The 14,400-nt window shown below is 35.3% G+C and overlaps 3 protein-coding genes across 3 annotated transcripts; 1 reads left to right on the top strand and 2 right to left on the bottom strand.

Annotated features, from left to right (window-relative positions):
* The first annotated feature begins 2,114 nt into the window (after positions 1-2,114).
* Positions 2,115-3,233, top strand: LOC115966731. The gene has a single exon (XM_031085901.1). The coding sequence runs from the start codon at positions 2,115-2,117 to the stop codon at positions 3,231-3,233; it is 1,119 nt and encodes a 372-aa protein (XP_030941761.1).
* A 4,631-nt stretch (positions 3,234-7,864) lies between these two features.
* On the bottom strand, positions 7,865-8,565 carry LOC115966730 (2-oxoglutarate-Fe(II) type oxidoreductase hxnY-like). The gene is made up of 4 exons (XM_031085900.1): positions 8,479-8,565; positions 8,214-8,373; positions 8,027-8,127; positions 7,865-7,927 (listed from the first exon to the last, which is right to left on the bottom strand). Exons 1-4 carry the CDS (start codon positions 8,563-8,565, stop codon positions 7,865-7,867), a joined length of 411 nt encoding a protein of 136 aa, XP_030941760.1.
* Positions 8,566-8,962: 397 nt separating this feature from the next.
* Positions 8,963-13,488, bottom strand: LOC115969631 (protein MAIN-LIKE 2-like). The gene is made up of 3 exons (XM_031089327.1): positions 13,345-13,488; positions 9,940-10,051; positions 8,963-9,705 (listed from the first exon to the last, which is right to left on the bottom strand). The coding sequence occupies exons 2-3, from the start codon at positions 10,048-10,050 to the stop codon at positions 9,121-9,123; spliced, it is 696 nt and encodes a 231-aa protein (XP_030945187.1). The 5' UTR covers position 10,051; positions 13,345-13,488; the 3' UTR covers positions 8,963-9,120.
* Between the last annotated feature and the right edge of the window lie 912 nt (positions 13,489-14,400).

Raw genomic sequence — 14,400 nt, 5'->3', positions numbered from 1 at the left:
ATGACTAGTAATTTAATGATAATTGTTGGGAATATTTAGTAAATAATTGTGATTAAATTACAACATATTGGGGAATTTTTTTTTGTTAGTGTAAATATTGTGATTAAATTACAACATATTGGGGAAATTTATTTATTTATTTATTTTTGTTAGTGTAAATATTGTGATTAAATTATTTGCTAAGTTTTTTTTTTTTTAAGAAAGTTTATATTGTGATTATTGGGAATATTTAGTACCAAATATTGTGATTATTATGTGAAAATTTGAGTACTCTAGATATGCAATTTTTCCCTGTTGTTAGTTTTTTTATTTTTTATTTTATTTATTTATTTATTTATTTAAGAGAATGTATAAGACTTTTTTGGCTAAAGGTTCCAAGCTCAAAATCTTATAAATCCAATTATTATTATTATTATTATTTTTAAGGAAGTTGCAATAGTAAAATTGTAACATGAATCTGTCTGTGTGATAGACACATGGTCATGACCATGACCATGACCATGAATGAATGAATGTGTAAGGATAGTGCAGCACGAGCATGTATAGTTTGTGAAAAATTTACAAATATTTGGTGTTGTTACCGTTTGTAACATTCCAAGTTAGGAAAAAAGGAGCAGACTTTAAAAATAAAAAGAGAGCAAAATCCTTCCATTTCCATAGCCCTTTAGGCTTTTAGGGGATTAGAAGAAGGCAAAAAGAATGGAGTCATTGGGGATTTTTTAGAAAATAACTACAAATATTGTGATTATTGGGAATATTTAGTACCAAATATTGTAATTATTATGTTATTACAACATATGGGAATATTTGTTTTGTTTGTTAGTGTAAATATTGTGATAATATGCTAAGTTTAAAAAAAATTTAATATTGTGATTAATTATTGGGAATATTTAGTACTAAATATTGTGATCAATTGTTAGGAATATTTAGTACTTTTAGGTCTTTCTCATGGATATGAAATGGATTATGAGTTTGATACCTAAGATAGTAGTCTTTTTACCATAAATTATTTCAAGATATATTTGTTTAAGATTTGTAATTGAGATTTCAATGGATAACTGGTTAGTATATAATATTTTTGTTCATCATAACTTATTTAAATGGGTTTCGAAAGTCATGCCCCTAGAATGATTTAGAATTTTTAAAGAATATGAAATTGGTAATGACTATTTTTGTAAGATTACTAAAGGTGAGTATATGCAAATTTGGTTGAGGTTAGTATTGTTGGCATTTCATACGCAAAGTTTTGTGATTGATGTTGATTGAGCGTTATAAATTTGTCACTAACACAATTGCACTTGATGATCTATAGGTTGACAATGATCCATATAAATATATACTACAGTGGACCCCTTAGCAATGCCAACCCTTATGACGGAGTCTCATTTCAAGGTCCGGGTATCCAATGCTACTATATGATGATATGCCGTAAGCTAAAGACCTTAAATGAGCTGAAAGTAAAAATTATGGAAGAGTTGCAAGTAAACCTTGCTTTGCATGACATACATATTACTTTCCGTTCTCCATATGAAGTCCTCAATCAATGCATTAATTACAGATATATGGCGATAACAGAGGACAAACATGTGAAATTCATGTTTAGTAAGATGGACAAATGGAAACAAGCAGCAGATTTTGAGTTGTACATCACTTTGGAGCCGCGTGCAGAAGTCGGCGTAGAGGAAGAAATTGTACAAACAACTACATCTCTATAGTTTGCAGTCCTAGATGATCGATGCACTACATTGGGAGGCTATACACCCCCTTTTCAAGAGACAACAGTAACAATTGAGAGCGAACCTGGAAATAGATATGAAGATCAATTTTGTACACATCGAGGTGAATCCTCTACAGTTCCAATAGTTGAAGATGAAGACGAAGATTGTTTTGGGGAAGATTGTGAGGATAGAGATGAATATGAAGAGAGGATTGACGATGGTGACTTTGACAGGGGTCTTGATGACCATAAAATTACTCTCATTCCTCATATTGATGATATGGCTGAATGTGATGAAGATGATGACGACACTAATGTTAGAGTTTAACATGTTACAAATACGACCCCCGTTTTTGAACTTCCTGCCTCATCATTTTATGAAAATACTTGGGAAAATATGGTTGATCCTGAAGTTGTTCAGCAAGCATTTGGTTCTTCTTGGAATGCAGACATGAATTTTGCGAAAGGGTTGATTTTTGCTAATAAAGAGGCGGTGAAACGTGCATTAACAATTTACGCCGCAAAGCATAACAGAAACTTTATGACTAGTAGGTCGACCACAAGTAGACTGTCTGTGAAATGCAGCGATGAATCATGCATGTGGTACGTTAGGGCAGTTGTGAAGCCTGAACTCGGACTATGGATGGTCACATCTTATAGGGGTCCTCATAGTTGTATGCCCTTTGTCACGGCACTTGATGGTAGAATGATAGATTGTAATTTTCTAGCAGCAGAATTTGTTCCATTGTTGGAAGAGAAACACACGGCAACAATTTATCACCTCAGACATTTCATTAAAGGGAAGTATTATGGGCATAATCTTTCTTACTATAAGCTATGGGATGCGAAACAACGAGCTATTACAAAGATATTCGGGGATTGGGAAGAGTCTTACCAAAGGTTGAGAAAGTTATTGTTGGCATACTGGGATCAAGAACCTGGCACCCGTTTCTGGTTTCACACCATACCTAGGGACGAGTTCGGTGATACAATATTGCGCTATATATTTTGGGCTTTCGCTCTATGCATTGCAGGATTCAGACATTGTAAGCCAGTGATCAGTATTGATGGGACCCATTTGTATGGTAAATATCGAGGGGTGTTGTTGATTGCAATGGCCACCGATGCCAACAATAAGGTTTTCCCTCTTGCCTTTGCCGTTGTGGACAAAGAGTCAGGGCCTAGTTGGGGGTGGTTTTTAGAACGCCTCAGGAATGCATTGGGGGATGTGATAGCAGATAAGGACATCTGCATAATTTTTGACCGACATAAGGGTATTCAAAGTGCAATTGCAAACTGGCCTAGACATGATGATGGACGACAACGAGTAGTTTACAAATATTGCCTTCGACATGTTGCTAGCAACTTCAACACGCATTTTCAGGGCGCCACTTTAAAGTCATTGGCCTTGAAAGCAAGGTATGCTACTCAGGAAGCTAAATTTGAGTTGTACATGCAACCTATCAAGGAAGCTGAGATCGAGGCCCTTAGGAAGAAACGGAGAACCGAGCGGTAGGAAAGTGAACCCGACTCATCCATCATGCCATACACATATCTAATGAACGAGGATCTAGACAAGTGGAGCCAACTACATGATGGTGGATACCGTTATGGGGCTATGACAACTAATGTTTCGGAGTGCTTCAATGGAGTACTAAAAGGTGCCCGTGGCCTACCCATTGCTGCAATGGTTGAATTCACTCATTGCAAACTTGTTGCGTATTTCCATGATCGACACAAAGAAATTACTCATGATCTCCCAAAGGACAAGGTATGGACTAAATATGCCTTAAAAATCTATGGACAAAACCTACAAAAATCAATTTCACACTAAATAAATCCGTTTAATAATCTGAATGGTATATATCAAGTAATTACTGCATACAACATCTATAGCTCTAGAGGGGGACACCATAGTTATGAAGTAAACATAATGGCCAGAACATGTGGTTGTGGAAAGTGGCAAATGAGAAAGATCCCTTGTTCACATGCAATTAAAGCTCTTCAGTACTTGGAGCAAGATGCAACTACATATATTGACCCATGTTATAGTTTGGTGAACGCCATTCACATCTACTCACATGCATTTGTGGTGCCAAAGTCAGATTTATTGTGGAGGGATGTGGATGGTCCAAAGTGGGTGCCTGACCTAAAACTGTTGCGGGGCAAAGGTCGACCTGTGGCGTCTAGGATACGAAATGAGATGGATGGGGTCCTGCAAGAACCGGGAAGCCGGAGGCCAGATTCTGACTTAAGGGAGATTCAGCAAAAGCAGAGCTGTGGACTGTGTCATCAACATGGGCATAACCGTAAAAGATGTCCGCTTTCCCGTAGGGCTTCGACAAGCAGTAATAATCCAAACTAGGTAAGTGATGCTTTTATATAAAATGCCATGATTGTATCAATTAGCCAAGTTGCGTAGATTAGTACGTATGTTTTGGGTTTTGGTATCTAACAACAATATTTGAATTTTTGCCAGGCATGCAAATACTCGAGTTTGGAATGACATTGTAGATGTCAATTGGCGTTCTCTTTATTATGTATTTGAACTTACTACTGGGTTGTATCAGCACAATTATTATTTTGTTTGTCACTGAATGAACTTGTAATCGAAGTATTTTATATCCAATGTACCTGTTTCTAGATTGTGATATTATTACTGTTTAATTTTGTCTTTCAATTTTAAATCCCCACAATTTTGTAGTTTATATTGCTTACTACTCACTAGAATTCCTTGTTCCCATAAGTTCCTGGAGGAACACATATAAGCATTCAGCATGGAACTTTTGGCAGAAGAACATGCATGGCTTTTTGAATGCTGTTTTTGAGCATCTCTGGGTGCAACATGGCAAGCTAAAGCCCATGCTCCGTGTCTATATATATATATGTACACACATGTCCATTTTCTATTTTTCTACAATAGTATCGTAAATGGCATAAAATTGAACTAAATTTCTTATATTTGAATATTAATTCTTTACTTTTTTTTTAGGGGAGAATATTACTTGTAAGGGTTTTTTTTTAGGGGAGAATATCAATTCTTTAGTCTTTATTTCATATCTAACAATTCGAGTCCACATTTACCCAGAAAGTTGAGCTGAACAAAGTAGGAAATCCAGTTCAATGAACTAGGTTTTCAAGCATAGAAATTGAGTTCAATGAACTCGGTTTCCAAGCATAGAAATCGAGTTCAATGTACTCGGTTTCTATACATGGAAACCGAGTTCATTGAACTCAATTTCTTTTTAAATAGCATTCTAATTGTTTTTTTTTAGAATTCTATTATTATTAAAAATGAAATTTCTATTAGAAATTGATATTCTAATTTGAAAAAAAAATCCCCTTTATTTTTTTCTGAGCGATGCGAAATGTGAGTTCTAAAATGGGATGCTAATTAATCATAACTATAGAAGATCGATGGAATGTCAAAGAGAGATGATCCATATGCTAGCAGGACAGGTTGTGGTACTAGACCCAATTAGATGTTTTCAACAAGTGGGTGGTCCTTTTCTTTCCCAGCATCCTTGAAAAATATTTTCTTTCTTCCCCTAATGTTTCATTGTAAATTTTAAGTTTGTTTATTTCCTCCTATTATAGTTAATTATATAAGACCAAAAAGAGAAATGGCAAGAGAGTTCCACATAAATGCAATAGCCTTATTATTTTGGTAAAAATAAAATAAAATAATTCTTTATTTTATTTTTTTAGGGGAGAATATTACTTGTAAGGGTTCTTTTGCTCCCAAAAAAAAAAAAAAAAAGCCTTTATTGAACCCAATGTTCACAATTCTTAACTATGATTTTTCCTGAATGCCATAGACACACACACACATCCTTCCCTTCCCCTTCAAGCAGTAATATATATGGTCAATGAATTATCAACCCTTTAATTATTCGTGCTTTGAGCATTGATGCTATAGCTTCCAATTAAAGCTTGGTCACTACCATCAGTGCAATCATGCTCATTCATCAAAAAACAACCAAAAAGAGAGAAACAATAAACACCCCAAGGAAACACTTATTTCTAAAGACACTCATAGGAAATTTCCCACCTCAAGCAGCAAAACCGGCTATGCATTTATCTAGTGAATAGATTATTGTCTATCAAATATATCAATCGCAACCTCCCATTTGTCTGATTTTTTTCCCCATTTTAAACATTGGTTATTTTATAAGGAAAAAATAAATTCTAACAATTTGTGATTGATAGAAGCATCAATGGAACACAAAAGGTGAAATAGATTATTTTTATTTATCAAATTAGTATCATTTCGGTAAATCTCAACATAATTTAAAAGTTGTACATAGAAAAATCCTTGTACAAGCTATGCAATTCACATACAAAGCATTAGGCAAACTAGCATACAAATTATGAAGAGGCTATACGATCATAAATAAGATCTAGCTAAATCCAATCCATTTAACCAAGGATGGAACAAAGTGACAGATTACATATCAAAAACAATCAAATTATATAGCCAAAATGGATAGATGCTACACAGCTACACTATTGTTGCTTATAGTAACCACTTTGGTGAGGAGGAGGGTATAGAGTTGGGATGGTGTAAGGAGGCCGAGGATGAGATTCAGATTGTTGTCATCACCCTTTGTCGTATGGGCCTTGCCACCCCAGATAAGCAGGTTGGCCATACTCATGGCTAAAGGGTAGTTGTTGTAAGCACCTGCGTTTTTAGTATCCTGGAAACTGAGGCCCGCCATTTGTCTTTGCACATCTTCAGTCATTTCCCGGCACTGGATGTTTCTGGTCATGACAAAATCGTTGCATTGCTGCTTTTCATTTGTGATTGTATCCTGTTGAAAAAAGACAGCTCATGTTATCAACTCCTTTTTTATGTTAATTCTATTCGAATAAGGAAATCTTGGGTACACATGATGTATATACAAGTTACAAACATTCCTAAAGAATTAGGAAGAGAGTCAAACAAAATATAAGGCTCTAAAAGAAATAGGTCTATATAATCTATAATGGAATGCTCATCCCTAGTTCCAAGAGTAAAGAACTACTCATACAACACCTATGAAGCACGGGTGTGTTTCGGGACTCGGGTGCAGGTGCGGGTACGGGTGAGGGACTCGGCAATTTTTGAAAAAGGTGGGTGCGGGTGCGGCAGGACTCGGCGATTAAAAAATTATTAAAAATATTTTTATAATATATGTTTAATATATTGCTAAGCATACTTTTACTTTTTCACATTATATAAACAAATATTTTACTAATAATTTATAAACAAATATTTTACTAATATTTATAAACAAATATTTTACTAATATTTATAAACAAATATTTTACTAATATTTATAAACAAATATTTATAAAAAAATATTTTACTAATATTTAACCAAATATTTATAAACAAATATTTAACCAAATATTTAACCAAATATTTATAAACAAATATAAATATTTATAAACTAATATTTAACCAAATATTTATAAACAAATATTTATAAACAAATATTTAACCAAATATTTATAAAAAAATATTTATAAACAAATATTTTACTAATATTTATAAACAAATATTTTACTAATAGTTTATAAACGGTGCATTTGCACCTTTTTTTTTTTGAATTTCGGCCTGACTCGGTCGTTTCGGCCGATACAGGCCGAGTCGGCCCGATATTGGCCGCGTCGACGCCGATTTCGGCCGCGTCGGCGCCGATTTTGACCGCGTCGGCCCGCATCGGCCCGAGTCGGGATCCGCCACGTGGTGTGACGTGGCACGACGCGGGACGGACGCGCGGTCTGCGGCGTCCCTCCCGCGTCGCCGCGTCCCACCGCGTCGGACGCGGGTGCGCCGGCCTGGGAGCCGCATCCATGCATCCTTGTACAACACTCTGACTCTCAAAAAAGAACATTTCTACTCCATAACTGGAATCTCCACACCATTTTAAAAGTGGAAGGAATTCCTCCCTCTCACTCCACAACACATGCATTACCATGATTACCAATACAAATATGCCACCCAGGAAGTACATACACATAGAATCCAGAATAAAAACTCAACAAAAATAATCACAAATGCAAAAGAAAATAGGCTACTACACAATGTGAGATAATGTATACTAAAAAAATGTTACAACATATGTTGAGACACGATCTATTTCCACATTCCGTCAAATTGACTCACCCTTTTAGTGTTGGTTCATCTTCCCATATCTGAGGCTTAGCATCCCTATCCTTGCATATCTGCGAGTAATTAACAAAATTGCAACAACTAATCAGATTACAGTCATTTGGGTTTCACTTCACCCAAAAAAATGTTCATTTTTACAGCAGTCTTCTTACTTGGAGACCTGGGATGCCATCTGTTGCCAAGAGGGTAATCAAACCATAGTCAGAATGAGCTCCAACTCCAAATATCCCCTTTGATGGATCTGAAATTCCACCTAAAAAAACGTGTCCCTATATTACTAACGATACAACAAGGCCAAAAAATTCAAAATGTTCCAAGAACAAAAAATGTAATTTCAACCTTCGTAGTGTAGTAAGTGCAAGATTGCAATAGGCTCGCCAAGCATTTCTGGCTGGTCAAGGAAATCAACCTTCAGATCAAGTGCAAGAGCTATTATCCTGGCAACTGCCCTTGCCACCTCTCTGACTGCACAAAAGGAATAGATAGTTGGTAATTGACCCTAATTGAATTCATTATACAGAAAATTGATTCATGGGAACAATTATGACAACTGATGGAATAACAAAGTTTAAACACACAAATTAATACAATTAATCAAAATTACATGAAGAGACTCCTTAAGAAACTGCCAATTACATATCCTCACTGCATGTGCATGTGTGTGCATACAAGACCTTGCTAATAGTTCCATTATACAACCCACACAGTCCTACAATTAAGAAAAAGGGAGTCAATACTTGGAATTGAGAATTTGAAGTAATCAACAACAATAAATGATGGGCAATCGTAAATTTAACATACATATGATTAAGTTTATACCAATAAATGATTATCTAAACATATGATTAGTGATGGAGCTAGAAATTAATAACACCTGTATTATACATCAATCATAACATATAACCTCAGTGATTGTAAGACGATATATAAAAATAAATAAAAAATCATATTAACTAACAAAATTTGAGGAATATCAAGGTTAAAATTTATTCTCTATATCTAACAATGTGTCATATCGTTCAAAATTATGAATCTATTTCCAATAGAGGCAATCAACCAAGGAAGAGACTTACTTAATGGACAGTGGAGAAGGCGCAAATGGTGGGCCATATGTATCATCTGGTGGGAGGTCTTTCCTTGGGCACAAAAACGGTAATCTGAACCATGCCCAATACTGAACTAGTAGCAAAGCCCCACCAATCTAACTGGCACCTCTGTCGGTTGCCCTGCATAACTCTCTGTACAACTATGCAAGGCAAGCGCTCCCCCAACTGTACTGAGGTGGATCGCGAAGGTTCGTCAACATCTGCAACCACATCGTATGCACCCTATCACCAGACTTGTCGGCGAAAATTGTGTCTGCCAGCAGTGCTAAAATATAACACCGTGCATATTGATGCACAACCACCTCTGCTGCACCATCGGGCAACCCTTGGTCAATTTTTTCTAGTAGCTTGTTAATTAGGATCCTTTGTCCTTTAAGCACCACAGCATTAGTAGCAATTCCAAGCAGACTCTGACATTCAGCAGCCCATTTCAAGTCAGTTTTTCCAACAATCACCTCACCATCGATTGGAATCCCGAAAATAACCTCCACATCTTGTAATGTGATCGTTGTCTCACCATGTGGCAGGTGGAAGGTGTGGGTTTCAGGCCGCCATTGCTCAACGAAGGCCGTTATCAAATTATTATCAATCTCTCTACATGGGGTCCTATACAGCCCCTCTAATCCAACTCTCTTGACAATGTCAAGGACGCGATCATCCACCACTATCGGGCGTCGTTTCCGCAACTCTTCATTACGACCATGGCATTTCAGTGCCCCCGGATCCTGCACATGATATAACCATGGTGGTGAGATACAATATGCCATAAGGGTGTAACCTTTATATAAGGGTGTACAACAGTCTACCAATCTAACTCAACCTAACTAATGGGCATGACTATGCATTCAAAGTTAGTAATACCATTGACAAACTTAGAATTTTAGAAATGGAAAGAAAAAAAAATCAACATAATGTAGGATAAGAAGAGAATATTCAGCAGGTGGTCGGTTTAATTTTACCTTGCCTTCCCAAACAGTACATGATCGATGATCTGTTAGAAACCTTAAAACCAAACCCTCAATGGAACCAGGACCAAACTCATTAGAGATCTGAGCAGGAACAGCAGCCATACTGCACGAAGTTTAGGGAGTCAAGAGTAATATAAGCACATGTTAAAGATAAATTGGCAATCTTTAAAAAGTTAGCAAAGTTGAAGGTACAATTCTATTTAGGATGTGACTAAAGCTACCAATTTGTGCTCGATCATCTATACGTTTTATTACAACAAAAGAAGTTCAACTTAAATGGCCCAAATTGCAATAAGGTCAAAGACAACATGCTCCCCAAATATTTCAGAAGAAAAAGGAAAGATACCAATAAAGAAAGTGACCCGACTGAGTCAAGAACTCCGGATGCCTTTTAGGCTTTACCAGTCCAAAGTTGCAAGTAGTTTGGTTAAAATCACAGCAAATGATGATGATGCTTTGAGGCATATGCCCTAAATTCTAGTTAGGTAGGTGACGAAATTTAGAAATCAACTTCATCACTCACCACTAACTTTATTTTCATAATTAACATAATAAACTCCTAAAAGACTATGCAAATTTCATAAACTTATAATTAACACATGGAGTGTTTATGAGTTCTATTCCCAACATCTATGGTGCTTTTACAAAAACAACTCTTGATCAAACCTCCTGACTAGATACTTATAGAGGATGGTCCAGATAATGTTTTAAGGACTGCTAAAATGTTTCCAATGAATACCAAACAGCATGATACCTTCTTATGAACAATATCAGTTACTTGGACATGTTAATGTTAAGAGACACTCCTCTTTTTAAAGTACTAAGATGAGGGTAAGGTCTTGCGTTCAAGACCAATTGGGTGTGTGTGTAACATATCAATCAAAAAAAAAAAGCAAAGGGTTTGCACCAACCCTTATATCTCTATGTAATTCATCAAAATGGTAATAAAATGTGCAATTAAACAGGTCAAATTCCCAAGTTATAAGAATTTAATACCATTGCATAATAAGCACTAGTACGACTAGCATAAAACTAAACAAGCTTTTGCAATCTATTAATTTTAGACTTAGTGCATACTTATTAGAAGCCTTTTTCAAATCAGTGTCAGGTGCTGGGTGGTCAGTTTGGTTTTCTCAGTTCTGCCTACACCCTTATCATGAGCTATCAAGTACTTCTAATCACATAACCTATAACAATTTAATTTTAGAAGCTACTTCGAATTTGTTTTGCTGTGTACAAGATTGTTTGAGATAAATTGTAAATGATTTTGCATTACAGCATCACACCTAAATGGTCTATATAATAGTTTTCTAGGTTAGCTAGTCATTTAAGATGCTAACCAAAAATTAAAATGGCTGTGCATTTTAATGCCTTTGGTTGTATCTCTGGAAGTATATAGTTCGTATTTAATTGGTTGAAAAGCTAATTTTCAAAAATATAATCTAAAAGCATAGGTCTTTAATATTTTTGTTCTTTCTCTATTAATTAGGAACATTTGATATAGTAAGGATGGCAGGGCCATGACTTCATTATTGTTGGGATAGCAACTGTAGCGGCTGTTATAACTCTTTTATTCCTTAAGTTTTCGTGTTTAAAATTATCTTTCTATCGTTTAGGATCCTCTATCCGCATTTTATAGCCAATTCTTTAAAGCTCAAACTAAATCTTCAAAGTAGTTACGAGTCACACTTTTTTCCATTAGATTACAAGACAAGCATTAATAGGAAAGTTCCAATTTCAAGTCAGTCTTATGCAAGTAGAAAGATAGTCAGAAAATGAAAATAAGCATTTAATAGTGCTTATGAGCAGAAGGTTATGAGCTGTAAGCATCTCAAGCTTAATGGGCAGTCTAGCAAAATTACAATGAAATTGTGCATTAGTGAGGAATTGATATGCATCTCATGGAGCCAACTCTATTATTCAGAAGCAGCTAACTCCTAGGTTTGGAAGTGCAGTTAATCCGATTAGGGCCCATGAATCAGTCAGCTCTCTTTACTGTCAACCGATCCAACTGGCTTCTCCATGTTGAATGCTTATATTGGAAGCTTCAAAACTCTAAGATACAGTTCTTAAATGTGGGCTGACCTATGGCCAATGTGCTTCAATACTCAAAATACTCAATAGTTTTATTAATTAACTCTAACTTGTTTGAGTACAATAAGACACTCATAGAGTGACTCTTAAGCTTTACTTCTCCTAGTAGAACTCGGACTTTTTTTGGGTGTTGATAAGTTAGTAGAATTATGACTTCTACCTTGACTAGTAAACCAAACCCTAAATAAATTAAATCAAAGCCCACACATAAAGACCTAAGTTCACAAGAGCCTATTAATGATAGGATTTTTATGTGAATGCTAATCTTTGAATTTTTCTCTTCTTTTAGGTGAATACAATCTTAGTTATGCCAAACAAAGTTAAAAGTTCAAGAGTTTTGTAATTTCGATCTAAACCCCCCTTCCCACTTATTATAATAGTTCAATTCGTAAAATAAAAAAATAAAATACTAAAGCTAAAGCTAAAAGTAGAGCAGAAATGCAGTTGAAAATACCAATCAATTTTCGTGACAATTCTTCCATAATGCTGATGCAGACATAAAAGATAAAACGGACACTAACCCAAATGGGAAAATAATGCAGTAAGAAATCAAAGTAATGATTAGGTAATGAAATTTTCATTATTCTTCTCCTTCCTCATCAGATCATGATTATAATCGTTAATTTGACTGGCAATTTCACAAACATTGCATACATCACATATGCATATATAATTGCGAGGACACCCCATGACAATGCATTATGGCTTTGTACAAATAACTTTAACTTTCTCCCCTTTGATCATTAACTAGACACATGTTTTTATTATGGTCAAAGCCTGTTTAATCAATGTATCATCAATCTTTCAGTTACCTATCTATTTCCTACTCTCTATGAGAGACAGAAAGGGTTTAAAGGTCCAAGTCCACCGATTATAGCTAGCCTAAATTGTTGCATTTTTAATATTGTAAATTGTGGGTGATATATATAATGAACCCAATGAAATACATTACATTTGGTGTTGTAAAATTACTATAGTCTATTATATTAAAAAAAAATAATCATGGTTTATAATATATATAGTAATATTCAGATATATATATATATATTATCCTAACATAATCTATCAGGCTCTATTCTTAAAATTAAAGACTCAGCCGCCATCTAGAAGGGCAAGATATTATTCTTATGAACTAGTATGAACATCATTTATACCAATATGGTGGGACTGTTGACTGTTGGAACTTGAATTGAACAAAAATCATTTGCCTCACAGCAGATATTGCAGCAAACTCTGCACCCCCAAATACCAAGTACAATGCATGCGGATTACCAATAAACCCAGAAAAAAGAGAGTCCTTACTTTTGTGAGGTACTTCGCCAACCACTGAGGGAGAAAGATGCGAGGCGGAGACGGACCGACGGAAGCGAGAGGCAGCGACCGCGACGGTGCCGGCGAAGGAGCGACAGGCTCGGAATCTCATGTGAGAGTGAGAGAGAGCTCGACTTCTCGTGAGAGAGAGAGAGACTGAGAGTGAGAGGGAGAGACTGAGAGTGAGAGGGAATGAGAGTTTGAACTTAGTTTTTTTTTTGTGCATTTGGTGTGTGCTGAAGTGCTTTGTGTGTTTGGTTTTTTTGAGTGCATTTTGAGTGGCCTGCGATGGTTGACACGTACCCAACAAGGAGGGTGTTTTTTTAAAAAACAAACCGAGTTCTATGAACTCAAAACCGAGTTCATTGAACTCGTTTTCCAGTCTTACAAAACGAGTTCATTGAACTCGTTTTCTAGTCTTACTTCAACTCCAACGAACTCGATTTCTGGCATATTGGACCCACCTCAAGGACTGGCAAAATAGGAAAATCGAGTAAAACATACTCGATTTTATAACCTAGAAAACGTCCCCTCTGAACTCGAGTTGTTAAAAACCAAATTAGTTTCAAACGTTTCCTAACTAATGATATTGTTTGAATTTTATTGTTATTTTCTAAAAAAATCCCAAATTCTATCACCCTCAGCTTGTTGCTGTTTGAATTGATTAACAAAGTGCTTACTAGCTACTTGTCATCAGTGTCGGCTGAAAGTTAGAGTAAAAAATACGGTTGTTTAAGGCCCTAAGTTAAAAAAAAAGACCCCTAAATTTTAACCAATAGGATTATTTATAATCAATAAATAAAATAATACATTTTTACCAGATAAAAAACAAATAAAAGAGAAAGAAAAATGCAACTTCCACAATATTTTTCACAACACTTTTACAACTAATGTTAAGTAGTAGGTTGTTATTGATAACAAAAAAAATAATTATAGTGATATTTTCAAATAGAAAACAAAAAGCAACTTAAAACTTAGGATTTGTAATAAAAAAATATTGTGAATGTTGCATTCTTTTTTTTTTTAAAAAAAGAATAATAATAAGAG

The sequence above is a fragment of the Quercus lobata genome, chromosome 11 (assembly GCF_001633185.2).
Source record: "Quercus lobata isolate SW786 chromosome 11, ValleyOak3.0 Primary Assembly, whole genome shotgun sequence".
NCBI lineage: Eukaryota > Viridiplantae > Streptophyta > Magnoliopsida > Fagales > Fagaceae > Quercus > Quercus lobata.
Note: the sequence above shows the minus strand (reverse complement) of the source record. Positions and strands in the feature narration are given on the sequence as shown.